Below are 25,400 nucleotides of genomic sequence, written 5' to 3' on the forward strand. Positions count from 1 at the left end.
TGACCTTGGGGTGTCACGGCCCCCACTGAGCCTCGGTTTCCAGTCTGCAAAGCAGAGGCCCCTCTGGATTTAAGACCTCACCTTCTGGGAATGGGCCACACACAGAGGGGTGTGAAGGGCAACCCCGCTACCGGCTGCCTGTGGGACAGAGGAGCCCTTGCCCAAGCGACCCTCTCTCCTCCAGGGACCGTGTCTTCCCCTGCAGGGCCTCACACACAGAGCGTCTCGTCACTTTAATAAAACAAACACGGCTCTGTGGGATGTCTTTGGAGGATGGAATCAAGAGCAAGAGAGCGCGTGGGGGGCGGGGGGCCTAGTACTTGAGCAGCCAGCGAGGCTGGTGCGGGCCAAGCGACGTGAAGTAGGACCACCACCAGGGCTTGCTGCCACCGGCCGCGGGCTGTCTCCGGGCCCCCAGCGGCTCCTGGCTGGACTCCCCGGGCTCCCTGTGTGGGCCGGCACCTCCGGGCCCACTTCTCCGTGGCCCGAGAAGGAACGTTCTGGGTCTGATCCTCAGCGGCTGGAGAATGAAGTCCACACGGCCGGCCCTCTTCATCCGGGCAGGGATGATGACCTTCTTGATGACCTTGGAGTAGCCCGGGGCTTGAGCGATGACGATGTGGGACCCTGGGGGCAGCAGTCTCCAGTAGTCACCATCTGGGGCTGTGGGCAGATGGAATGAAAAGGACTCTCAGACCTGGGCTCACATAGCTTTTTGATGATGGGTAATGGGGGGCAGCAGACCCCAAAGGTCTACCTCTGCATTGGCCTGGAATGTCCTTCCCACATGCTCCCTCTGTCAAACTCCTATTCATCCCTCAAAACCCTGCTTAGGCAGCACCTCCTCTCTGAAGCCTTCACAGACCATTCCATCCCCCCACACAGTTAGCAATCCCTCCCTCCTCTGGACTGTTTCCACAAGGAACTCCCATCACAATGTACGGTATTTTTCAAATCAGCTGTGAAATCCCTGAGGGCACCTGGAGCCCACATGGGCACCCCAGCTTATCAGTGGGATGTAAGCTCTAGGATAGGAACCGGCGGGGTCCCTCCTGTAGTCTTTGAGAAGGTTTGCCCAGCAGTCACTTCTTGAGGAACATGGAATCCGCATCGATGGTCACTGGCAGCCAGGATGTGAGCACAACCCCTAACCCCCCGCTGGGCCCAATGCTGCGGGAGACACAGCTCGTGGTGGACGCAGACCCCAGGGCTCCCCACCCTCACGCCCCCAGGCCGGCGCAGGACGGAGGGAGCGGCGGGCATGCTCTGAGCACTGCAGGTGCCGGCACCACGTGGCCCCGGGAAGTGCTCACCGGTGGTGATGTCATGACGGATGCCCTTGACTAAGATCCGGGCGTTTTTGACCGGCTTGCCAAATTTGTCCATCACCACGCCTTTGATGCCCCGGTGCACCTGAGGAGACCAAGGACAGGGCATGGGTACGGCACGTACCCTGCTGAGCGGCCCGGCAGCCCTCCCAGCCAGTCCCCACCCGTCTCCGGGGAAACGGCCTGGCTAATCCCAGCTCTGCACCACTCGCCTCGCCATCTTGAGTAAGCCACACCCCCTCTGGGCCTTGGTCTCCTCATCTGTGAAGCGAGGGTGACCAGTGAGCCCACCTCTGGGGTCCCCCTGCGGCAATCAACCCCGTCCTGGGTTTGTGAACGGCCCACAGTCCAGCTCGGGAGTCTGGCTGACATCATCTCCTGGGCCATGAGCGCTGAGCCCCCTGCCTTCCCAGGCAGAGCTGGTGTGGCAGCTTCTCTCTGAGCCGAGGCCCCAAGGCAGCATGGGGCAGCGGGAGGACACGGGCCCGAGGGTTTGGACCCTGGTGTCAGTCCTGGCCGGGCACCAACCCGCTCCTTGACCTTGGAAAGCTACCTGGCATCTCGGGCCACTCTCCCCATCTGTAACACAGGGTCACCGTGCCCACCTCAGGAAATAAGAATTAATACACGTGAGCCGCAGCGGCCGAGCCGGAGGCAGGACGGCCCACCCTCCTGGTGGGTCCTAAGCACAGCCATTCCCGAGCACACGCCCTGCAGCTCCTGCACACATCACAGTAAGACTAGGAAGCCGCACTTTCCAAAGAAATCACCTCCTGGAGCCCTGAGCCCACGCACAGTTCTCCTGAAACAATCAGCAACAAACACGCTGAACACCCTTTGCTCTGTCAGGCCGCAAACAACCAGAGGTTGAAGCTCACATCAAAGGCGGCCGGGACGCCCTGGGGGGAGGGGAGACAGCGCATGGGCGCTGCCCTATCCCCGGAGGCTGCCCCCGGACCCCCAGCCTGCATCCCGGCCCTTCCTTTGCTCAGAGCACCTGACCAGCTCCCTCACCTGGCCTATTCCTCTCCCCCTTAGAGACACAGTTCACACTCCTCTTCCTCAAGGAAGCCCTCCGTGACTGGCCACATCAGGGGCCTCTTCTGGGGTCCCACGGTCTTGATTTCCACTCTCCCAGCCCTGACCTCACTGCGATGTCATCTGCCCTTTCCCCTCCCCCGCGGCCTGAGAACAGAGGCCAGCACACAGTAGGGCCTCATGTAATCCCAGCACGCACCAGCGAGATTTTGATCCGACCTCGTTCTCGGGCTGAGGAGTCACCTTCACGCAGAACCAGGGACGCGGAGCTCTCAGGCAGAGGAGGAGAGATGGCGTGCCTGCCCCTCCCCTCCTGTCCAGGGGGATGTAGACGCCCCCCTCCCCCCGCCCCCCGCCCAGGCCTGGTCAGGATCACTGTGCAAAAGGCCTCAGTGGACACGACAGACGGATCCTTATCAGGAGGCCCGGGCAGCTGTCCTGGGGGCCATCCTGGGAGGCCGGCCACGCCCGGCCATGTGCTGCCCGGCCTTCCACGGTATCGCGCTTGCTATTAAATCTTTATACCCCGAGCCTTCACATACAATATCCACAGAGCAATCCCAGCTCCATTTAAGACTGCTTAAAACTCATTTTCACCAGACAGCCGTAAAACGAAACGAGCCAGGAGGCCTGGCCTCGAGCCATCATCGATGATGCCCAGGCCCCGCAGCGAGGTCGCCGGCACAGCCGCAGAGAAGGAACAGTGCGAACAACGCCCAGTTGTCACCCGCGGCCTTGCTTCCTTCCTCTTGCTGCAGCTGCTGGTCCGGAGGCTCGGCTTCCTTCCTGCCTGGAGGAAGGTTCCTGATCTTTCCAGAAAGCAGGGGGCTCGACAACAGAACTGGCGTTGGGGGCAGGCCCATCTGAGTTCGAGCTCTGCGCAGCGGCTGGTGACACTGGACCCGCCCGGTCACTCTCTGACCCTCTGTCTCCTCCTCTGGCTGTATCACAGCCTCTGTGAGCCAGGATGGGAACCCAGCGACTCCGGACCAGCACGATCCTTCCCCCAGCACCCCTGTTCCTCCACCTAAAAAGTGGGGCAGCCCCATCCCCCGGCCAGGACTGGTGTCAGGATTCGACGACACGTGGACAACCAACGGAAAGCTCTGTGCGCTCACAGCCCTTCGTTGTCTCCCTCGGGCAATCCTGTTTTCCTCTCAGGACCTGCTTCTTACCGGGGCGCTACGGCAACATGCCATCTTTATGATTCTTAAAAAGGCTCAGGGGTAAGCAAAATATAGAGCCTTCTACTGTAATACAAAAGCACCGTCGCTCCAGTTGGAGTTCCTGTGTCCCTTTCATGAGCGTTATCCTATTCAGAGCCCTGGTGGCAGGCCGTGCTGGGGAGACTGAGGTGGGGGGCAGGGCTGGGAGAGGCAGTGGGACCTGCGGCATGCGGTCCCCACGCAGCCACCAGGCCGCTGGGAGACCTGGCTCTCGGGGTCCAGCGATGGGTGATTGTAGACACGTTCTCCGAGGCGCCCGCTCACAGCCTGCCCACCTCTGGGTGACCTCAGCCCCATAACTGGTGGGGGGGTTACCCCTCAGTCCGGACGCCTCACTGCTGCCCCAGCAGCCTGTGACCTCCCCTCTGAGTCCCAGGGGCAGATCGCACAAGGCCCTGCCTGGACCGCACAGACACCCTGCTGCCTAGCCATCACCTCTGGGCCCGCCCTCGACCAGGGCCTGCCCCATTCCTCTGGCCACGGCGCCCCTGCAGGCCTAAACGTCCCACTGAATTCTAACATGTGCTGTCCCCCCTGCCAGAGGGGTCCCTGTCCTGTCACCTGATCTCCCTCCTTCTTCAAGATGCAGCCCAGGTGCCGTCTCCTCCGGGAAGACCCCGTGGCCTCTGAGGCTGGGTCAGGCGCCTCTCCTGGGCTGCCCTGGACCCTGCACTCCCCTTGTTGGGACCCTTCCTGCGCTGGGGGCCCTGTTGCATGCCCCGTGGTGTCCCCAGCCGCCCCAGGGTGGCCGGTGAATCCTCACTCGTGAACACAGGTGGTTAACGAAAAAACAAGTGCGGTGTGATTGTGCGGCAGCACGGGCGCTGAGCCCCTACGCACGGCCTGGGTCTGGCCCTCCCCACGCCAGGCCCCGGGGGCTGCCCAGGGCTCACCATCTCCACGAAGTTCAGGAGCGGCTCCTTATTGTGCTGCCAGATGGTATAGAGGGCCTCCTCGGGGGGGAACTTCACGCAGCCCAGCTCCACCGTGATCTCAAAGCAGTTACTGTGCAGGTAGTTGAAGTCGGACATGCCTGCAGCACAGAGTGGGTGGCTCTCAACGCCGGCCCCTGCAGGGCCCTGGGCCGGGCAGCCGGCAGATGAGCAGACTGAGGCCCGGGAACGTCACAGCTCCCACCCCAGGTCCAGGGAGTGGGCAGCTGCACTGTGGACCAAGTGGTCTGGCGCCCATGCCCGCGGGCTCACGCAGCATCCCTGCGGCCCCTGGGGGGAGGAAGCAAGCCTACTTCCAGCAGAGAAGCTGGGCACGTGGGGCCATACGTGATAACGTCCCTTTACCTGGACGGTCCCGAGCACAGCCCAGGGAAGAAGGTCCTGCTACCTTCATCTCCGGGTGAGCCTGGCCCAGCGAAGCCGATGGCCAGCCAGGGAGACGGCAGAGGCGTCGGAGCAAGTGGGCTGGCCGCCCCCCCGTGTCTGCCTTCCACCCCATCTGCTCTGGGAGGCCTTCGCCAGCAGAAGCTGCAGCCGGGCTCTGTGGCGGCCCTGGGCCCTGATGGGGCAGCAGGAGCCCCGGCCTCCAGAGCTTCAGAGCCTACCCCGAACCCCGGTACCCAGCGGCCACCTTCCCGACTTAACGTTCACGTCCACAGAGGCCACACCCCCCTGCAGATGGCCCTTCTGTCCCTGGTCACTGGCCCCATGCCCTCCCTGGGTCCGTGTCCCGAGGGAGGGGAGCCCAGCTGGCCTCTCCCGGGCTCAGCCCCCCAGTGGGGCCTCTGCAGACCCCAGGAACAGGTCATGCCTGAGACTCGGAGCCCACCCCCCGAGGGTCAGGGGGCCCGTCCGTCTGGATCCTGGGAGGGAGAGGAGCCTCTCTGACCCCCGGGAAGGACCACACGTGCCATCGTGGGCAGCAGGGGTGCTGAGCTGAGCAGGGCGTGAAAGTGGCTGTGGAACGGGAGCTGAGGGGCCTCCGTCTCCGCCTCCACAGGAGAAGGGGGGGCACAGGCAGGGTGGGTCCCAGCTCTACCACGTGCTGTGGCCCTCGAGCTGGGTCCTACTCTTGTGACATGAATAATAAGGGTCGTGCTGGCGTGGGGGGCTGGAGGCAGCACCTGGAAGCACGCGGGCCCAGCCTCCAGTGTCCCCATGACACAGGGTGTCACCTGCTCCCACACTTCAGAGAAACAACGGTTATGATTTTAGCGTAAGTATATCCCGTGCGATCTCTGGGACTTGCACAGTATTTATACAGAACTAAAAACTCTTCCTTACTTCTCTGAAATTCACATTTAACTGGGGAATCCCATATTCCATCGGGCAGCCCTACTAAACCCCAAAAGGCAAAAAAGAACTGGTCACGGGTGGAACCGTGAGATGTTAAGTGACCACTAAATAAACCACAAAACTGGCCATGGGGAAGTCACAGTCTAGCCCTTCCACGACAGGCGCACGTGAACTTCACCAAGGCCGCGAGAGAACTAAGGTCAGCCACGCCCTAACCTTCCCACCCCAGAGCGTAAGTCTCCCCACACGTGAGGCATCCCTGCTGCTCTCCCTGTTCCCAGGAGAAGCTGTTGGGAGGAGGCACCAGCCCGCCCCGCCCCGCCCCATCCAGCCCCGCCCCCGCCGGTCCAGGGCGCACCTCCCGTGAAGCTGTACCAGTCTGCCCCGTTGATGATGCTGCCCCTTTTCAGGAAGTTCCCCCCACACCTGTTCTCCGACTTGTCCATCATCATGGGGTGCACGTCGGCGTAGGCTTTGGCCAGCAACTTGAACATCTGGAAAGGAGATGGAGAGAGAGGTCCCCTCGAGGGCAAGACCAGAAGGTGGGCACTCTGCAGGACGCCCTCCGAGCTGGGGGCCGTGGGGTGAGGAAGGGCCACCGCAGGGAGCACCTGCAGCTCGGGTGGGAGGGGGACCAGGGTCCACGCAGAGGGCACAGCACGTGCAGAGGCCCGGAGGCAGGACGGCCAGAGCTCAGGGCGCCGGTGGTGGGTACGTGGGCGCATCGTGGAGCCCCTACGCACCTGGCTAGGGAGCGGGGGGTTCCTCTCGAGAAGGGGTCACCCTGTGGGGACACTGGCAGGGCACCTGGAGGTCGGCTTTGCAATTTATAAAGCGTTTCCTGCCGCTGTGCAGAGGGCAGGCCTCGGGAGAGGCGGGAGGCTGGCATGGGGCTCATTTTCACTAACTTCATCCCCCAAGCGAATGGCTATGACAACTGTCACTTCATTTCCCTAGGAGACAAGCAGCCCCTGCGGGCACCCACTGGCCCGCTGCCATAACCACGTGCAGTGCCCACCACGGTTGGGATGCAGCTCACGGGGCCTGCCACCCCCTGTTGGGGAGCCTCGGGGGCAGGGCCCGTCTGGGTGGTGCGGAGCCCCTCCCCCACTAACCTCCCCCAGCCCAGAGCTCCCCCCGTTACACTCCCCACCCCACAGGGCCGCTAGGTCCTTCCCCCAGGCTGGACTCAGCCACCTGTACGTCCCAGGACCGGACACGGGTCTGACCCAGGACGGAGGCTCCAAGTAGAGGTCAGATGGAGGAGGGCCCACCTGTGCTGGGCCTGTTCAGGCCCTGCGGCCCTGAGAGAGGTCTGTCCTGGGCTGGGCACCCCTCTTTAAGAAAAGGGGAGGTGGGCAGGTGGGGTCAGAAATGGGGGGCTGCTCCAGGCCAGAGTGAGAGCCTCTCCTGGCAACTCAGACCCCGGGACCTTGGGTTTGGGGAAGGATGAGTCCACTTTCTCAGGGATAAGACTGCGGTTTCAACTCGGTCCCACAGACGCAAACCAAGCGCCCAATACACAAGCCCACGCACGTCCTTCAGTCACCGAGGTGGGCAGTCAGGGACCGCCATCCTGCCAGCAGCCCGTCACCCGCGGGCTGTGGTCAACCATCTTCAGCCAGGCGTCCAGGGGGTGACGGGGCTGTTTCTGGAACTGTGGCCAGGCCTCCACCGCCTGTCTGCAGGGCGGGACCTAGGCTGGTGGGCGTAGGTTGGGCCAGCCCCTCTCGAAGGTCTCTCTCTCCATCCTGCCCTGGGGCCTCCTCCTGTCACCTGTCAGTCAGCCCCCTCAGGAGAGCAGGGGAAGTCACTACCAGTCCCTACAACCCCAGGGCGCTGGAGCCCCAGGCCCGGCTGGGAACACGCCCGACCTGGGGGTAGGATCTCCGCCCAGAGTCCAGGCGGGGTGGTGGGTCGGTGGCGGAAGGACACAGAGACAATGACCCCCCCCCAGATGAAACAAGGTGGGGTGCAGTGGGCTGCTAGGAGGGGCAGACATGGGCTGACGAGGGGCCTAGGATCACAGCCAGGGCCACGGAGAAGGACCGGCTGCCCGGGACCCGGATACACGGCAGCTACTTCCCACTGCGGGTGGGTTGTGTCAGGGAGGGCTTGGTCGGCAGGGCGGAGCTTGAACTCAGCTGGGGAGTAGGATTTGGGCAGAAAGGGCAGGTGCGAGGGGGACAGAGGGGGGCGAGACAGGCAGCCCTGGCCGGCCTGGACGTTGCCCTGAGGCGCTGGCCCCCATCCACCGGGCACTGTGGAAGTTTGGGGGCGTTAACTGGTCCCCCTGGCCAAGCCCTCCTCATGTGCCCCTGCTCCCCAAGCCTCTCCTGGGACCCTGGTTTCCACAGAGACCACCACTGGCTGCAGGGCTGAAGGAGTATCGATTGATGATCGATGATTGATGGCTGACGGGGAAGTTCTCAGGGTTCTGACTCCGCGGGGACTCCTGGAGGCAAACTTCCCCCCAGAGGCGTCTTCACGCACCTGCCCCTGAGATCCAGAGATGCTGAGTCCAGCGGCCAGGGGCTCCTCCTGCCTGGAGGCACAGGCCTCCCCCAGGCATTGGCCCTGATCCCTGACAGCACAGCGGGCGGAGGCCAGGCACAGCGGAGGTCACCCAGCCACCCCAGGGGGCCCCGGCTGAGCTCCAAGCATAGACCCTGGCACCCCTCCAGGTGCGAGGCACGTGCTGGTTGTAGTCAGTGAGGGAGTGACTGAATGAATGAATGAATGAGGGAGTGAACGAGTGACTGAATGAATGAGTGGGAGCGAGAATGAACGAGTGCAGGAACAGCCGCAGGAGACAAGGCTCTGCGCCCCCAGCTCCGGAGGAGGCCGGCCCAGCCCGTCCCTGCTGGGCCTCCCCAGTCCCACTGCTCACAGGCCCTGAACCCTCACTCCTGGGGGTCTGGCGGAGTCGCCACCTGCTCTTTCAGGCTCCATTGCGGTAGCTGCCCCTTGAGGACACCCTCCTTAAAGTGCACCTTACGGCTGAGGGTCCAGCACACACACACACACACCCCATCCCTGCACGTCCCCAGCCTCCTGGGCAGCCCCTTGTTCTGGCCAGGCCACACCTTCTCATCCTTTCCCGTTTCCGGCTCCGTCTCCCACCCTAAGCTAGGACCCTCGGCCCAGGGCCCAGTCCACGGGACCGGCCACACACAGGGAGGGACAGGGTGAGGCAGCGTCGACCTCTGGGTGGCCACAGGAGGAGAACACGAGGGGAGCCAGCTCCGGGCACGTGTCTGTCCAGGACCAGTCCCACCCTCCCTGCCCTGCCCCAGTACCCGTGGAAAGTGCGAGAAGGCAGCAGAGGCCAGGCCTCGCTCTCCACCCCGAGTCCAGGCCACCAGGGGGCCTGCTGAGTGACCAAGCGGGCAGCTCAGACCCTCCCAAGCCTCCCCAGGCTGGTCAAGGAAGGACTATCAAACTCTGTCTTCCCGGAAGGGCAGGGAAGTCTCCTGCCTCCTGACGGGGTGGGAGGGCAGGAGCTGGCCTGGGGGCGGGGGGGCATCAGGGCAGTTGGGGCAGCTAAGCTCCAGTGCACTTGGCCGTGACCCACCGAAGATCACCCACTGCCTGGCCTCCACCCCCATGCCCTTCCCAGGAGACCAGCCTCTACTATCAGTCAGGGCAGGGGGTGCCCCTGGGGAAAGGAAGAACGGTGTTGGTGAGGGGTCCGGCCATCATCACAGGTCTCATGCCCTGCTGGTCTGAGCAGGGTCTGAAGGGTCTCCTCAGGGCCCACATGACCTCTGGGGCCAAAATTCCTACTCTGATCCCACCGCATCCTCAAGTCCCAGGGTACCTGACCCTTAACAAACTGGCCAGACCCACAAGAAGGAGGGAGGTGCCAGCAGCCAGCCGGGCGCCGTGCACGATGCAGTGCTGCCCTCTGCCGGTGTTGCCCGGAACCCCAGCCTCCCGAGGACAGAAAACACGGGGCGGCCTGGGGGGAGGGCACTCGGCCAGGGTCCCCACCCCAGGAGCTCCCAGACGAGATGAGACACTGATGGAAGGGGGGCAGTGAGAGGAGGGAGGGGCTGCTTCCAGCTGGCTGGAAGGCTTCCTGGAGGAGGGGGTTTGCAGGTGGGCCTAGAAGGCTCCTAATGTTTCAGAGCTCCATGGGCTTCACTGGCTCAGAACCGGAAGGACTCCGGGGCCCCGAGGGCACCACCCACACTGCTGCCTCTCCTGCCTCCACAGCACTTCTGCCCAACCTCTCACCTTCTCGTCAGGCGTGGGAGAAAACATCTTCTCCTCCTGGGGATGCTTGGAGAAGTCGAAGGGATAGGACACCACAAGGTCGCCCCCGTGGAGGCTGGCGGAGAGCACGAAGGGGATGGTCCTCATCCACTTCATTATCGCCTTCGTCTCAGGGGCCACCTGCCCAGGCGGACGAGGCCGTCCTCAGGACGGGGCACGTCCCCGCCGACCACCCAGCCCCACGCCCAAGATTCAGGATTCCGTTCAGGCCCCACCGGGCACTCGCACGTGCCCATCCTCTGGCCTGGAACTCTCTTGCCCACCTCCTGGGGATGCCACCCCCTCCAGGCAGCCCTCCGGGGCACCGCCCCTGAGCACCTGCCAGACTCCGGGTGCTTTCGGTACACGCTCCCCGAATCCCACCGGCGGCCCAGTGAGAACCATCCCCATTTTTCAGGCAGGAAACCGAGGCTCAGAGGCCAAGGCTGCTAACCGCCAGGCTCTGCTGCCCTGGGGAAGGATGACCCCCGAGGGTCCCAGAACACCAGAGACCCCGGCTGCATCAGAGGGGCGCGCGCGGCTCCTACCTTACCCCACCAGTAGTGCTGTGGGATGGCGATGTGGCCACCACGCATGCTGCGGGCCGAGGCCAGGCGGTAGTACTCGGACGTCAGGTCGGGGAAGTTGCGGTTTAGGTCCAGGTTCTGCGCGTTCTGCCTCCCACTTGTCCACCCGTTGTAGCCGGCACCCTGCACACACAGGTCGCCCCCGACCAGGGGTCAGCACGCCCACCCTGATCCTTCTGGAGGGAGGCGCAGGGCGGGGCTGAGAGTCGCGGGCAGGGCTGTGGTTTCTCTCTGGCTTCACGTGATGAGCTTGGGAGCTGCCCTTGACCTCCTCTGCCATCTCTCCAGCCTCTGGGCTGGTCCTCCAACCTCAGGCCCCGCACTGGCTGTTCTCCGCCTGGAATACCCCTCTCCAGGGCTGCACTGCCCGCTCCACCTCCCGCAGGCCCTGCCCAGGGCCACCTTCTCCCGGAGCGCCTCCTGCAGCCAGCACACGGTCCGGCTCCTCCCACCTCCGTCATCCTGTTTCCACAGCGCGCGTCGCCTTTGAACCCACCATAGAACTCACAGCGTCTGCCGCCCTCCCTCACCCCCTTGCAGATGTTGAGGCCCACGGAGTCCTGTGCACAGAGACCCTGCACAACCGCTAGGGGGTGAGCGAGCAGGGGAGGGTGGAAGGCAGCAGCCCCGGGGCCAGCCTGGCGGCGCTCACCTCGGCGGCCGCCACCTCGTAGCCGTCGGGGTTCATGGAGGGCAGCAGGTGGATGCGGGTGGTGTTGAGCAGGCGCTGGATGCGGTCGCTGCCCAGCAGGTACTCAGAGCACAGGTACTGGGCCAGGTAGATGAGCATCTCCCTGCCCGCCACCTCATTGCCGTGGATGTTCCCGATGAGTTTCACCTCGGGCTCCACTGCGGGAGTGGGGGGGATAGAGTGACCTGGTGGCATCATCTCCAAGCCCCAGGGTCCCCAGAGACTTGAGGGCCCACACGGCAAAGGTGGCCAGTTGTTTTGGAACCTATTCCTACTCGTTTTGGCACAAGCGACGCTGTGACTAATGAGGTCTCATCAAGGTCATCACTTTTGTTGAGCTCATCTGTGATGTATGGCCATAACTATTAGCATGATGGATCAAAGATATTGAATAATAATAATATAAGTTATCATTGGTCTGTGGGAATTTCATTCATGGCCACTCTTCATGTTTGTGCAATAGAGTAGGGTATACGTTGGTGCTTAGATGCAAAGGCAGCTGGCCCTCGGATGGATGGATGGATGGATGGATGGATGGATGGGTGGATGGGTGGATGGATGGGTGGATGGGTGGCTGGATGGGTGGATGGATGGATGGGTGGATGGGTGGATGGATGGATGGGTGGATGGATGGATGGATGGATGGATGGGTGGATGTGTGGATGGATGGATGGATGGATGGATGGATGGATGGGTGGGTGGATGGATGGGTGGATGGATGGATGGATGGATGGGAGGATGGGTGGGTGGATGGGAGGATGGGTGGGTGGATGGATGGATGGGTGGATGGATGGATGGATGGATGGATGGATGGGTGGATGTGTGGATGGATGGATGGATGGATGGATGGATGGGTGGGTGGGTGGATGGGTGGATGGATGGATGGATGGATGGATGGGAGGATGGGTGGGTGGATGGGAGGATGGGTGGGTGGATGGATGGATAGATGGATGGATGGATAAATGGATGGATGGATGGGTGGATGTGTGGATGGATGGATGGATGGATGGATGGATGGGTGGATGGATGGGTGGATGTGTGGATGGATGGGTGGATGGATGGATGGATGGGTGGGTGGATGGATGGATAGATGGATGGATGGATAAATGGATGGATGGATGGGTGGATGGGTGGATGGATGGGTGGATGGATGGATGGATGGATGGATGGATGGATGGATGGATGGGTGGATGGATGGATGGATGGATGGATGGGTGGATGGATGGATGGATGGGTGGATGGATGGGTGGATGGATGGGTGGATGGATGAGTGGGTGGATGGATGGTTGGATGGATGGGTGGATGTGTGGATGGATGGATGGATGGATGGATGGGAGGATGGGTGGGTGGATGGGAGGATGGGTGGGTGGATGGATGGATAGATGGATGGATGGATAAATGGATGGATGGATGGGTGGATGTGTGGATGGATGGGTGGATGGATGGATGGATGAGTGGGTGGATGGATGGATGGATGGATGGGTGGTTGTGTGGATGGATGGGTGGATGGATGGATGGATGAATGGGTGGATGGATGGATGGATGGATGGATGGATTGGTGGGTGGATGGATGGATGGGTGGATGGATGGATGGATGGATGGGTGGATGGATGGATGGATGGATGGATGGATGGGTGGATGGATGGATGGGTGGGTGGATGGATGGATGGATAGATGGATGGATGGATGGATGGATGGACGGACGGATGGATGGATAGATGGATGGATGGATGGATGGATGGATGGATGGATGGAAGAGTAGACCAGGAGCCTGACAGTCTTACTAACTGTGTGACCTAGGACAAGTCGCCTCTCGTCTCTGAGCCTCACACTGCTCACCTGGAAAATGGAAAATGGCATCTCCCTCCCTGGCTGTGCACAGCCCAAGGACCACCAGCTGTGGGAACAAGCGGCCATGTCCCTCCCACATTCCGAGGGTATAAACAACCCTGAGGCTTTCCACACCAGCCACCGCCCTTGACCCTCTCACAGGGGACACCCCTCGCCCATATGTTCCAAAGCTTCAGGCCAATCAGTCTGAAAGCCAGAGTCCTGTCTTCAGCCCAGGGCTGGAGGGGTAGGAGACAGGGTGGGCCTTGGAGGCTGGAGTGGGGCTAGATGACCTCTGGCCCCTGACGGGAGACAGGGCTCAGGGCTCATGACGTCCATGCCGCCCAAGCCACCAGGATGGAAACTGGCTGAGTGTGGCCAGCCCAGCAAAGGGGCCAGAGCCACTTAACCAAGACGAGGGGTAAGGACCAAGGTCAAGTGGGGCTGTTTCTAGACCAATCCTGTCCGACTTCCACAGTCACAGGGACAGACAAGCTGAGAGACCAGACGAGGAAGGACGGGGACCCTCACTCATCGACTCCCCGGCAGAGGCCAGAACGGGGCCCCTGTGCCCGATGCTCTCAGTGCCCTGGAGGGGTGGGGGGGGACTCGTGATCATCTTCTCCCCGCCACCCCGGAAACAGGCTGCAGCCAGGGCGCTGATTCTTTGCTAGAACATCTGGATTCTTGGGCCAGACCGCTGAGCCCCGCCCCCAGGGCCCACTGCCTTTCCTCGACCTGGCCCTGAAATTCAGTTTCACAGTCATGTTTTTTCAGTATCCGCACTGCAGGCCCATCTCAGTTATGGCAGAAGACCCAGGACTGTGGTGGAGTCTGACGCGTCCTCAGCCCTGCAAGAACATGGCTCTGAGGGACAGTAAGATGTGGCGCTCTCCACGTGCTCCCCCGTCTCCAAACAGGACCTAAGCCTGATTCGAGCTGAAACGGACGTGGGTTTTAAATAAATGGGAAAATTGCTGTATTCACGTCACTCTCTGAATGTGGAGCGCGCAACTTAAAGTAGCAAACGTCAAGGTAGCCAGAGCCCCACATACCTGCCTGGGGTCCGGGTGTGCCAGGGCAAGGTTGCAAAAACAACGAAAGGTACAGACAAAGCACAGTTAAGTTTGCACTACAGACGCACAAGGCCCGACGTGCCTGCAGCCACTGTACACCCTCACCTCACGCCCCCTGACTTGTATAGCCCACTTCTCCAGGACCGTGGCCGCCCCCCCGCTGCTCCTCCCAGCGATGTGGCTGTGACAGCGGTCACACATGCCCGGTGGGACGGGACTTGCACCCCAGTGCCCCAAGCACACCCCGAAGCCCACGCCCACGCCCTGTCCCCCAGACATCGGGGACCTTGATCAGGATCCCGGGTCTGGCTCGTGCACCCCAAGGCCAAGCAGGCCAGAGCCTTTTCCCGGCCCAGGCCTCTCACCCCTGCCCCCGCCGGCGACAGTGGCTTACTCAGCTCGTGCTGGCCAGGCAGGCTCGAGAACTCGATGACCAGCAGCTCCCGGCCGTCGAAGCTGCGTCCGATGCTGTAGGTCTTGGCTACGTGGGTGCAGCGGGCCGCCGTCTGCTTCAGCACGCGGACCATCTGGGCGTAGGAGTGGTGGGTGAAACGAAGGAAGGTTGGCGGAAGGCCCGAGGGCAGCGCCTCCTCGACGACGTCCAGGCCTCCTGGGGGAGGGACGCGGGTGCCGGGGGTCAGCTGGGGCCTGCCCGCCCCCCTCCCCACCCCACGATGACGACAAGGGGCCCTGCCCTCTCCCGGCGCCCTCACCCCGACCCGCACTGCACCGAGGCAGCTTGGGGGTCGGGACCCCCCTGTCCCCCTCGGATGGCTCCCCGGCCAGTCCGTGTTTGCTGGTAATGAAAGTTCTCGTTATAATGCTTCATATCAACAGCTAAGAACAGCCCCCAGCAGACGTGTACAGCATCACAGTTCCCAGCGTTACCATGAGTAACAATCATATGTAGTTAGTTTGGAAATTTTACGAAAGACAGAACAGTAGAACACCGAGGAAGAGGCACGCAGACAGAATCCTCCACCCAAGGAAAAGCTCCGTTCAGCTGCCGCCCCTGACTGGGTGTCCCGGGAGCGCCAAGCTATAACTGGGCGGAGGGAGGCAGGGTTCTGTCCTTTACTGTTGTTTACTCAGCATCGCGGTGGAAGCAGTTTCAACATCTTGTCAGGGAGGCAGCAAGGCTCTGAAAGGCTCCTTACTGCCCACTATTCCACTACCCTCCTGAGGCCAGACGTTAGCTGTTATTACCCACACAACAGTGAGCATGCGGGGGGGAGGCGGGGGGGATGGGAGCGGGAGGGGGCGAGAGAAAAGCCTTTTCCCCAATTTTAAAGTTTTCTTAGGAGAAATTCCTGGGCTTCCAGGTCGAGGGAAGGATGCTTTTTAGCACAATCCACAGGCCAGCTGGCTGTCCCCTCCCACCCACACAGGCACCCCAAGGCCGGCCCCAGGGGCCCCTGCCCACCCCCTTCCCCGGGGTCTCTGCGCAGGAAGATGCAGGTCCCCGCAGGCTGGTCCTGGGGGGAAGCACTGATGGGGAATGCTTTTCCCAAGCGTCTCACTTGCCCTGTGGTTTTGTTTCTCCTCAAAATCGTTTCCGAGGGAGAAGCAAGCAGATGGAACTGGTAATTTGGTGGCAAAATTGCCCAAAATAAACTCTCTCCAGCCCACTCTGCGGGCTCTCTCAGGGCGGGCAGGCTCAACCCCAGGGAGATGTCTGGTTTCCTTCCTCTGTTTCTCGTCCCCCACCCGGCTGTCCCCGCTGTCCACGCTTCCTGCGTCCTCACGTGCAGAGGGCTCCTGTCTGCCTGTAAGGTGCCACCCACGGGCCACCGCATCTCCCAGAAGCTGCAGGTGGACGGAACCCCCCAGCGCCCCACGTTCAGCTCCAGGATCAGCCCTGAGCCCCGCACAGCCAGCGAGTGGAGGCCAGCCCAAGGCACCTCTGTGCCCCGCCCCCCGCCATCCTCAATGTCCCAGCCAGGAGCCATGGACACAGCAGGTGCCCAAGAGCTGTTTGCTGAACGGACAGATGGATCCATCCATCCGTGACTGGCCTGGCTCCCACCATCCACCAGGCAGGAGCGGCCGCCTGCCGCCACTGGCCTTCCCACAGCCTCCACTTTGCCATCTGTTTAATGGTTACACCAATATTCAGGGTCGCTGTGGGGTCTCCATGAGACGGTACGTGTATAGCACTTGGCCCCAGATCACGTGAACCTCCCTGCGAGCTCCATGACACGCGCACGTGAGAAGCCAGAAGCCGACGTCACTCTGCACCGCCCCGTGTCACACACTGGCCACGTGTGGCTATAAGCTCAAATTCATTAAAATCGAACCAAATCAAAATTTAGATCCTTAGTCACACTCGGGAGCCACGTGTGACCAGTGGCTGCTGACTGGGGTGGCGGGTGGCACAGAGGCTTCTACTAGTGGGGCTGCTGTGGGTTCCACTGTGCACTGGAGCTATCCCTTCTCACCCAGTCTGGAAGCCCAGCCAGGGGGTAGGGAGGCCTGCAGAGGCACTTGGCCTGCACACCCCCCCTCCTCCAGCATCTCTACCAAGCGGGGCCCCAGGAGCTCCTTGCACACCCCCCAAGACGAGGGGCTCACCACCACCTAGGGCTGCCCATTCCATCACCACGACCCAGGGCTGCCCATTCTACCTCCACTGGTTTGTCCACACAAGAAACCAAAGCCCATCTCTGCAGCCCCTCTTCCCCTCTCCCCTGGGGCTCCACAGACCCCACTTTGAGGAGTCTAGCTGCCACTCCCAGCCAGTATTCTACGTGTGGTCTTTTAGGACTGACCACAGGCATCGCCAGGCTTTGCCGGGCAGGCCTCACGGGGGGACAGGCCCTCCTCAGAACAGTGCCCTCTGTTCTCTGACAGCGGGGGAGGGGTGCCGTCGAGGACTCACACATCTCCACCCTCCCAGCCGCGCTCCTGCATCCAGGGCCTCCTTGTCGGCGCCCTGGCCCAGGCACTTCCCACCCGACGTGCGTCCTATCCACCCGCCCGCCCCCCAGCTGCTCACCACCACGGGACTCCAGGGCCCACCTCGCAGCTTCTCCAGGGGGTTGTAGCAGCCCTCCTCCTGGCCCGCGAAGTAGCGGCTGCAGTCAAGGAAGTAGGGCCACGCCATGTCAATGGCGTCGAAGGCGGGCTGGCAGGCGTCCCGTAGCGCCTCGCAGACGTGCCGGCAGGGCCTGCGCGCCCGGCCGCCCTCGCACCGTGGGACCAGCACGGCACAGCCCAGCAGACGCAGGTCCGGGTTGCACTGGCCCTCCAGGAGGTGGTGCAGGACGCTCAGCAGGATGTACTCGGAGCTGGACTCCACCGCCACCCGGGACCGATGCTCCAGCAGCGTGGGGAAGGTCGTCTGGTTGTAGGAGGCATCGCTGCAGGTCTGGAGCTGCAGGTCCACGCACGTAGCTGGGGGAGGCGGGGTCACCACGTCACTCCCTCCCACGATGGCCCACCCAGATGCCTACTAAGGGCCTGCTCTGCCCAAGCTGACCCCGCTCAGGGCCAGGGCCTGGGGGATGGGCACCTGCAGCGTGGGAGGGAGAGGCCGGGGCCTGTGGGAGGACCAGAGAAGGCTCCCAGCGCTCACTGGTGAGAGAGCAGGGCAGGCTTCTCTGGGTCCCAGCCTCCACGTGTGCCAAAGGGGTGCAGGAAAGCCACCCTGGCCGAGGGTCTGCCACGGTAGGGCATGCCACTGACTTCCATATGGGGAAAAGATTTTCCTACTTTAAAAAAAATCTAGTCCCTCCACTTAGAATACACCCGATGCCTAAGTCTGGCAGGAGGGGCATTGAGGAAACGTGTGCTTCTGAGCACCTGTGATAGGTCAGAGCCACGCCGTCTCCCAAATCATCCCGAGATCAGTATTCCCTTCCTCGTTTTACAAAGGAGGAACTCAGGGCCAGGGAGGGAAGGGGCTTGTCCCAGCCCTGGACTCAGCAGGTGCCGGGCGCAGGACTGGGAACGCACAGGATGAACAGCCAATGCAGCGGGTGTGTGCACACCTCACAGTCGGAACCCGGCCCTCTTAGATCCCGCCTTGGCGGGGGGGCGGGGGGGAAGGGGGGGAGGGGAATGGGAGGACCCCCTGCAGGAGGCCGGGGCAGAGTCAGGCTCGGGAGCCCAGCTGCACAGAGGGAAGGGCCTCCTTGTCTCGTTCTGTCTGACTTCTGGCTGTTTAAAGTGGGTCTGGATTTAATCAATGGGCCACCTTATTCATCACCACTTTAGAACGGTGGGTTCCACCCCCTAAAACGCTTTGATGGTGTGAAGGACCTGCGTCACTGCTACAAAACAAAACCAGGAAGTCCGTGTACCGTACCGCTGTCCGCAGCTGCTGCCCTGGGGCATCCACCTGGGGAGAGAAAGGGCGGTGCTGTCAGGGGAGCGGACCCCTGCCCATCAGTCGTCCCCCACATGTGCACAAAGGCGCTGCTGCTTCTCATTGGGACTGGCCAGGCCGCCGGCCCCCTGCCCACCCTCCCCTTCACAGCCACCCTCTGATGTCCACATGGCCGTCCTCCCGTATTTCACAGGAGGGGAGACTGAGTCTCGAAGAGGTCACACGACTCCCCTAACAGAAGACAGCCAGGACGAAAGAGCCCTGGCTCAGAGTGGTGGCCGATCGCCGTGGTGAGGATACTTCCGCTGTGGCCAATTTCAGCTTCCTGCAGCTCAACGAGTTCTCACCAGATTCCCAAATATTTAACAAGCAGCCCTCAGAGGCTGTACCCGGGGCTGCACCCCCCCAGTGCCTCTCACCCCACGCTATTCCAAGTTCCCCCGAGACTCAGGCAGGCAGCGGCCCTCTCCCCTCCAGAACACGCTGCAGCGCGCTGTCTCCTGTTTCCTGAGAAGAGGACCAACGCATGAACTGTCCTTGGAACTGTGGGTTTCAAGGGTCCTCCCCGAGGCCCAGACACATGGACCCAACAGTGAGACCCCTGGGAAGGTCAGTGAGACCAACCTCAACCAACACTACCTGCCAGGTTCCCCATCAGAGGCAGGTCCCAAGTGCTCTGTGAGAGCTAAGAGGAAAAAACAGCTCCAAGAGACGGAAATCAGATTTCAAGCTCAGCTGGTGCAGGGGTCCCGGGAGGCGGAGGGCAGGAAACAAGACAGTGCTGGTGGTGGGGAGGGCACTTCCGGGTGGCGCAGTGGTTGACGCTCCCAATGCAGAGGACCCGGGTTCAATCCCTGATCAGGGAACTAGATCCCACACGCATGCCGCAACTAAGAGTTCACATGCCACAACTAAGGAGCCCGGCTGCCGCAACTAAGACCAGGGGCAAATAAGTAAGTAAATAAATAAATAAACAAACAAACAGAAAGTGGGAAGTGGGTGCAGGGGGAGCCCAGGAGGAGCAGCGTAAGGAGGCTAGGACCAGAGGGAAAGGCTGTTTCTAACCCCGTAACCTCATCGGGAACTAGACCTGGACCACAGCAAGGGTGGGAGTTGCTTCTAGGGATTCGCCTTAAGATCTGGGGGTCGTGGAAACCTGCCTGAGCACGTCAGTCCCCAGCGGCGGGGACGCAGTGGGGGCCCGGCAGCCCCCCGTGAGGACCTCTGCACACGGTTCCCCCACCGTGGACTAGGCGGCCACAGTCCCTGACCCCTCGGGCCGGCTCTCGAAGCTCTCATGGGATGGAGACGTTCAGGGTGCCCTCTCACCACCTGGTGAGCCAAGGACTCAGCTGTCCTAACTGGCTGGTACCACTTGGCAAAGAAACGGGCAAGAGAATAATTTTCCTAAAGTATCCAGGCAGTGGAACTGCCACCCTTAACGCAACAGAGAGGGCTGCCGCGTGCCCACCACCCGTGCCCTCGGCTACCCCGCAATGCCCGCTGGGAGGAGGCTGGCGGTGAGTGAGGACCAGGCAGTGTGAGGCACCTGCTCTCAGCCTGCAGCCTGGGAATTTCCACGCCCCCGCCCGACTCCACGCCTTTATGGTCTGAAGTGTCTCCAGACCTGTGCCCACTGCCCTCTGCGGAATGAGGAGGCGTGAGGATGAATCAAAACATAAGGGAAATAAAGAAAGAACCAGAAACCGGCCCAGGGCAGCTTGGAATGCTGTGCTGTCATCTGCTTGTCTGCGCTGATGTCGGGAGAACAGATGAAAGGACGCGATCGGAGCAGGACCCCCGGGAGCATCCGTGCCCAGGGCTCACACTCAGAACTCACGCTCAGCTCAGCCGACCCGCCCTCGCAGCCCGTGCGAGCTCGGACCCACACGGACGCCACGACTCAGTCAGCTCAGGAGCCCGAGGCCTCCCTAGGCGGATGGCTCCGGCCAAGGCCCCCACCCCTCCTCATGCCTGCACCCACCACGCCGAGGCTGCGCCTGCTGTGCGCCCAGCCCAGAGCCGAGGGGGGCGAACCTGAAGATCTGCTCAGATTCTCGGCCGGCGCTCAGGGGGCAGAGCCCCCGCCGGCCCCGGGGCCTGTGCTGGCCTCAGGCAAACGCGTGGCGGGGAGGCCGGAGCACAGTGACGCCCACGCCTGCTCCTTCAAAGCCATCGGACGCCACACGGATTTGACAAGCGGATCCTCCCGTTTTCACGTGGCTTTGAGCCTCCCTGAGTCACAGGTGAGAAAACTGAAGTTCGGGAATCAAGCTCCTCTCTGTGCCTCAGTCTTCTCATCTGTAAAGTGGGGATGATAATAAGAGTGCCCACTGTTGTTGGAGGGTCCGATGAGGTGGTGCTGAGGCCAGGGCCTGGGCCCAGTAAGGGCCCAACACACAGTGGCTCGGGGTCGCACGGGGAGAAGGAGGGACGGCCCGTTGTGACCCTCCTGACAGACAGCGATGCCCAGTGGGAGGACAAGGGCGTGGCATCTGCTGACTTGGTCACCAACACTTCCAGGGTGGGCACCAGAAGCAAGACAGAGAGATGGGTGGACTCATTTCCTGCGGCTGCCGTAACAAAGAACCACAAATTGGAACAACAAACATTGTTCCTCTCCCGGTTCTGGAGGCCAAAAGCCTGAGATCAAGCTGCTGGCAGGCCACACCCTCCACAGGGTCCGGGGAGAGTCCTCCTGCCTCCTCCAGCTTCCACCCCCAGCAACCCTGGCTGTGGCCACATCACCCTGCTCTCTGTCTCTGTCACCACACGTCCTTCCTGGTGTGTCTGTGTCCAAATTTCCTCCTTCTTCTAAGGACACCAGTCATTGGATTCAGGACCCACCCTAAAGCAGTGTAACCTCCTCCTAATGTGACCATACCTGCAAAGACCCTGTTTCCCAAGAAAGTCACAGTCACAGGAAGGGGGAAGGGGGGCTAGGACTTCAACATATCTTTGGGGGACACAATTCAACCCATAACGATAAGCAAGCCCCAGGGGGTGCCTTTGGGGAGCTCGGGCTGGAGGTGGTGTCGAGAGAGGACACACCATGCAGGACGGTAGCCACTAGCACTTAAAAAAGAATGTAAAACAGTTCATTCTTAATTTTTACATTGATGACAAAACACTGAAACAATGTTTCAGATATATTGGGTTAAATCAAATTTGTTATTAAAGTTAATTTCGCCTGTTTCTTATTATCTCGCTCGTGTGGCTTCTGGGAAATGTGAAGTGATGTATGTAGTTGGCATCGTTCTGTCGGGCAGCGCTGGTCCCAAGGCTGCTTTTGAGCAGTCCACACGTGACCGTTACACCTCTTGACCACAAGGTGTCAGCATGTCTTCAACGAAGGGAGCAACGTTGACCTGGGGCTGAAGGTCTTCGAGACGAGGAACGATAATAGAATGAGGTAAGAGAGGTCGGGCCATCTGCCCAAGACCACACAGCAGTGTAGAGGACTCGGGATTTGAACCCAGACCTGCCTGGCCCCTAGGAGCATGAAAGTTGCCTCAAACCCCAGGCTCCAGACAAAGACCTGAGGGAGGCAAGGGACAGGTGGGGGGAAGCGTCTGGGCCCGCTCTGAGCCCTGGGATGGTGAGGACGTGGATCTAGTCCTGGACATAAAAGCCTGGACTCAGGCTGCCTGGCCCTGCCCACGTCAGCGTGCGGTCTGGAAAAGGCACTGGGTTTCCACGGACCACACATGCTCATCTGTAAGGAGAAGATCCAACCAGAGGAAGGAATTATTCTAGAAACAGTCACTGATGCCACCACGGAGTGGAGGACAGAGATCCACCCTGCTCATCCCTCCAGGTGAGGAAGGGGCAACCTGGGCCCAGAGGAGGGGGCTGCATTTCTCCCTGGAAAAAGGGGAGGTCAGGGAGAGCTTCCTGGAAGAGGGGACTGTAATCCCTGACCAGCCTATAATTCTAGACATTTCCTGGGGCCTCAGGAGAGGACCCTCAGGGGAGGGTCCATCCATGACACCACGCAAGTTCCATCTGCATCCCGTGCACAGATGTGCAGGCGTGCGTGTGAACACACACACACACACCCATACACACTCCGCCTGGCCCGGGTCTTTCTGTAGCAAGTGGGGGAGGAAAAGGTGAAGCGGGGTAGAGGAGGAGAGAAAATTCAATTTGGGCTGAGGGAGAAGAAAGGGAAAAGATGGCCGTTGGCACATTTGAGAGGCATTTTGCTCCTGGCACACCCAGTGGGCTGGTGCTCGCAAGTTCTCAGGTATCCACAAACCTCCAGCGCTCGAGAGATTCCGAATCTGACACGCCCAGACCCCTGTGCCCCAGGGGACCCCCGCCCTCCAGGGGCACAGATGTCTGCTGCTGCTAAGAACCCTGAGGGCAGCGGACTAGATACACCCTCACCTTTAAACGTAAAGGGAAAGCGAGGCCCACTCCAGAACGGGAGGTGTGGTCAGGACCGGAGCCCGGGCCCCCAGCTGGCCCCCGCCTCAGCCCGGCACCCCACACTCCCAGGCGCAGAGCCCCGGGAGGGTCCCTGGCTCCCGACACTCTCCCCCTCCCCCTGCCCCAGAATCCTACCCCCTCCTCCCCGGCCCTCTGCGCCCACTTCCGGAGACGCTGTTGTCCAGGCCGCAGAGATGGGAGGGAGGGGTCAAGAGTGTGCCCTGCCCAGAGGCCGCCCCCCTCCTGGAAGGACCGGGGACCTCGGACGACCTCTCCTCCTGCAAACTTCTGGCATCCGCTCCCTCGGGCCCCACCTGCAGGGCGCCCTACCCGCTGTGCCCAGACCGAGAAGAAGCCCCGGCCAGAGCACCGGGTACCTCCGCTGCCCACAAGCTGCCTGTGCGTTCCGCCCGGGGGTCCCAGCCTGGATGCGCTCAGACAGCCGGCTGCCCCCTCCTGCGCAGACCCCGAGGTCCAAGGTCACAGGGTGCCCACTTGGGGACCATGGGTCACGCGGGGGATAGTTCCCGGTTCCGGGGCGCCGAGTTCCACCCCAGGGCGCGGGCCGTACGGCCTTACCCGCGGCGTCCGGGGTGGGCTCGCACCAGGGCCGGGCGGCGGCGAGGACCAGCATCGCGAAGAGCAGCGGCGGCGGCGGGGGCCGCATGGTGGGTGGCGGGCAGGGTGGCGGGCAGTGATGTGGCACTCGGGCCGGGGCGCAGCGCCGCGCGGGCTCCCGCCCCCCACGAGTGCGGAGTCGGATTACAGCACGGCGGCGCCAGGAGCCGCGCAGAGCGATGCGGCGGGAGGGACCAAGGAGCGCGCAGCCTGCTTCCGGGCCGATGCTCCGCCCCGAGCGGTGGGTGCCCCCACTGGGGCTCGGTTTCTGCCTCCCCGCTGACCTCCAGATCCTCTGCTGATCCTGCCTACGAACCCTGATTCCTGGGGTCTGTGGGCAAGACTGGTCCGTGCTGGACCCAACTGGCGGGGAGCCAGGCCAAATCATCCCCAGCTCTGGGCCTGGGTCCCAGGAGAGGAGTGATGGAGTGTCCCCACCTCCCCTCACCGTCACAGGCTGTGGATGCCCCTGAAGGGTCTGGGGGCGGGGGTCAGGTACCAGGAAGGGCAGGCAGCTCCTCGGTCGCCTTGGGTGACCCCCCACCTCTGAGCCGGCACCCTGGGGAGGAGCCCCCTCCTGGTTTGCTCCCAGCAGGACCTGCCAGGGAGTCTGGCACCAGGGGTCCTCAGTGAAACGTGGCAGTCCCTCCACTCAGCCCATTAAAGGAGCCAACAGAGGTCCAGGTGGTGGCGTAAAGGCTCACGGGGGTGTCTCCTCCATCCCCCCCACCCGCCCCCAGCAGCTGACAGGGCAAAAGCAACTCAGAGGCGGGCAGAGAGCCCAGCGCAGACACTCTAACTCCAGGGCGACATGTCTACACCTGGGGGTGCGAGAGAGCCCCTTCCCACTCCCCTCCCCTCCCCCATGCTCCTGCCTGCATCACCAGGACCCATCCCGGCAGGAGGCCTGAGGGGCCTGGGAGGAGGGAGGCCCAGGACCTCAGCCCCAAGGGGAGAAAAAGGTGGTTCCTAGAGCCCCTCTCTCCTCCCAGGGTCAGGACTGCTTGGGCGTTCGGCCAGCGCCTTTGAAACCCTCCCCCCGCCCCCCCAAGGAGCTGGACAGGTGCTCACTCTGCTGTCCAGATGTGCACACATCTGCCTGCCAGCCACTTCTCACAGCCCCACAGCTGTGGTCCAGCCAGCATGTACGTTGCTGTGCTCGTGCCCTGAGTACTGGGAACAGTGCGGGCCAGACACGGAGGTCCTCAGCCCAGCATCGTCCCCTGGGGCAGGTCCCTCCCCAGCTGGGCCACTGGCCCAGACCATCTTTGGAGCCCGGTTCCTATATGGGCCTCCTTCACCAACTGTCCTGGCTGGCAAGGAGGCCGGACCCTGGAGCCAGATGTCACCCAGCCCTAAGACTTGGGATGAGCCGCTTAGCCCAGAGGCTGGGGTGACAGTGACAGTGACAGTACCTGCTGTGGAGTATACATGGGAAGAGGGCTTTGACCCATCCTTGGCTCAGAGAAGGAGCCGCTCACTCCACTCACATCAGCACCTCCAGAGTCTGGAGCGCTGGCCTCCCTGCTACCCTCTGTCCACATGGACTGCAGGCTTGTCCTTCCAGAAGCCCCTGGCCTTTCTCTGGGCAGTCTCCCGGGCACTTTCCTTCGACTTCCCCTCTGAGGTTTCTGGCCCACACTGGGAGTGTGAATGCAGACCCCAGTCTTCCTGAGTGCCAGCGGGTGGTGCCCGTACTGGGGGACGTGTGTTCCCTCCCCCTCCCTCACCCCCACGCGCCC

The 25,400-nt window shown here is 62.1% G+C and overlaps 1 protein-coding gene across 1 annotated transcript; it reads right to left on the reverse strand.

Moving 5' to 3' along the window:
- Positions 1-313: 313 nt before the first annotated feature.
- Positions 314-23,707, reverse strand: CPZ (carboxypeptidase Z; the record flags this gene model as incomplete). The annotated part of the gene is made up of 11 exons (XM_082838182.1): positions 314-663; positions 1,314-1,413; positions 4,486-4,625; positions 6,200-6,335; positions 10,081-10,239; positions 10,647-10,808; positions 11,338-11,534; positions 14,677-14,892; positions 17,301-17,675; positions 18,589-18,621; positions 23,620-23,707. 11 exons carry the CDS (start codon positions 23,705-23,707, stop codon positions 314-316), a joined length of 1,956 nt encoding a protein of 651 aa, XP_082694308.1.
- Between the last annotated feature and the right edge of the window lie 1,693 nt (positions 23,708-25,400).

Source organism: Leucopleurus acutus, assembly GCF_964270905.1.
Source record: "Leucopleurus acutus genome assembly, chromosome: 4".
Taxonomy (NCBI): domain Eukaryota; kingdom Metazoa; phylum Chordata; class Mammalia; order Artiodactyla; family Delphinidae; genus Leucopleurus; species Leucopleurus acutus.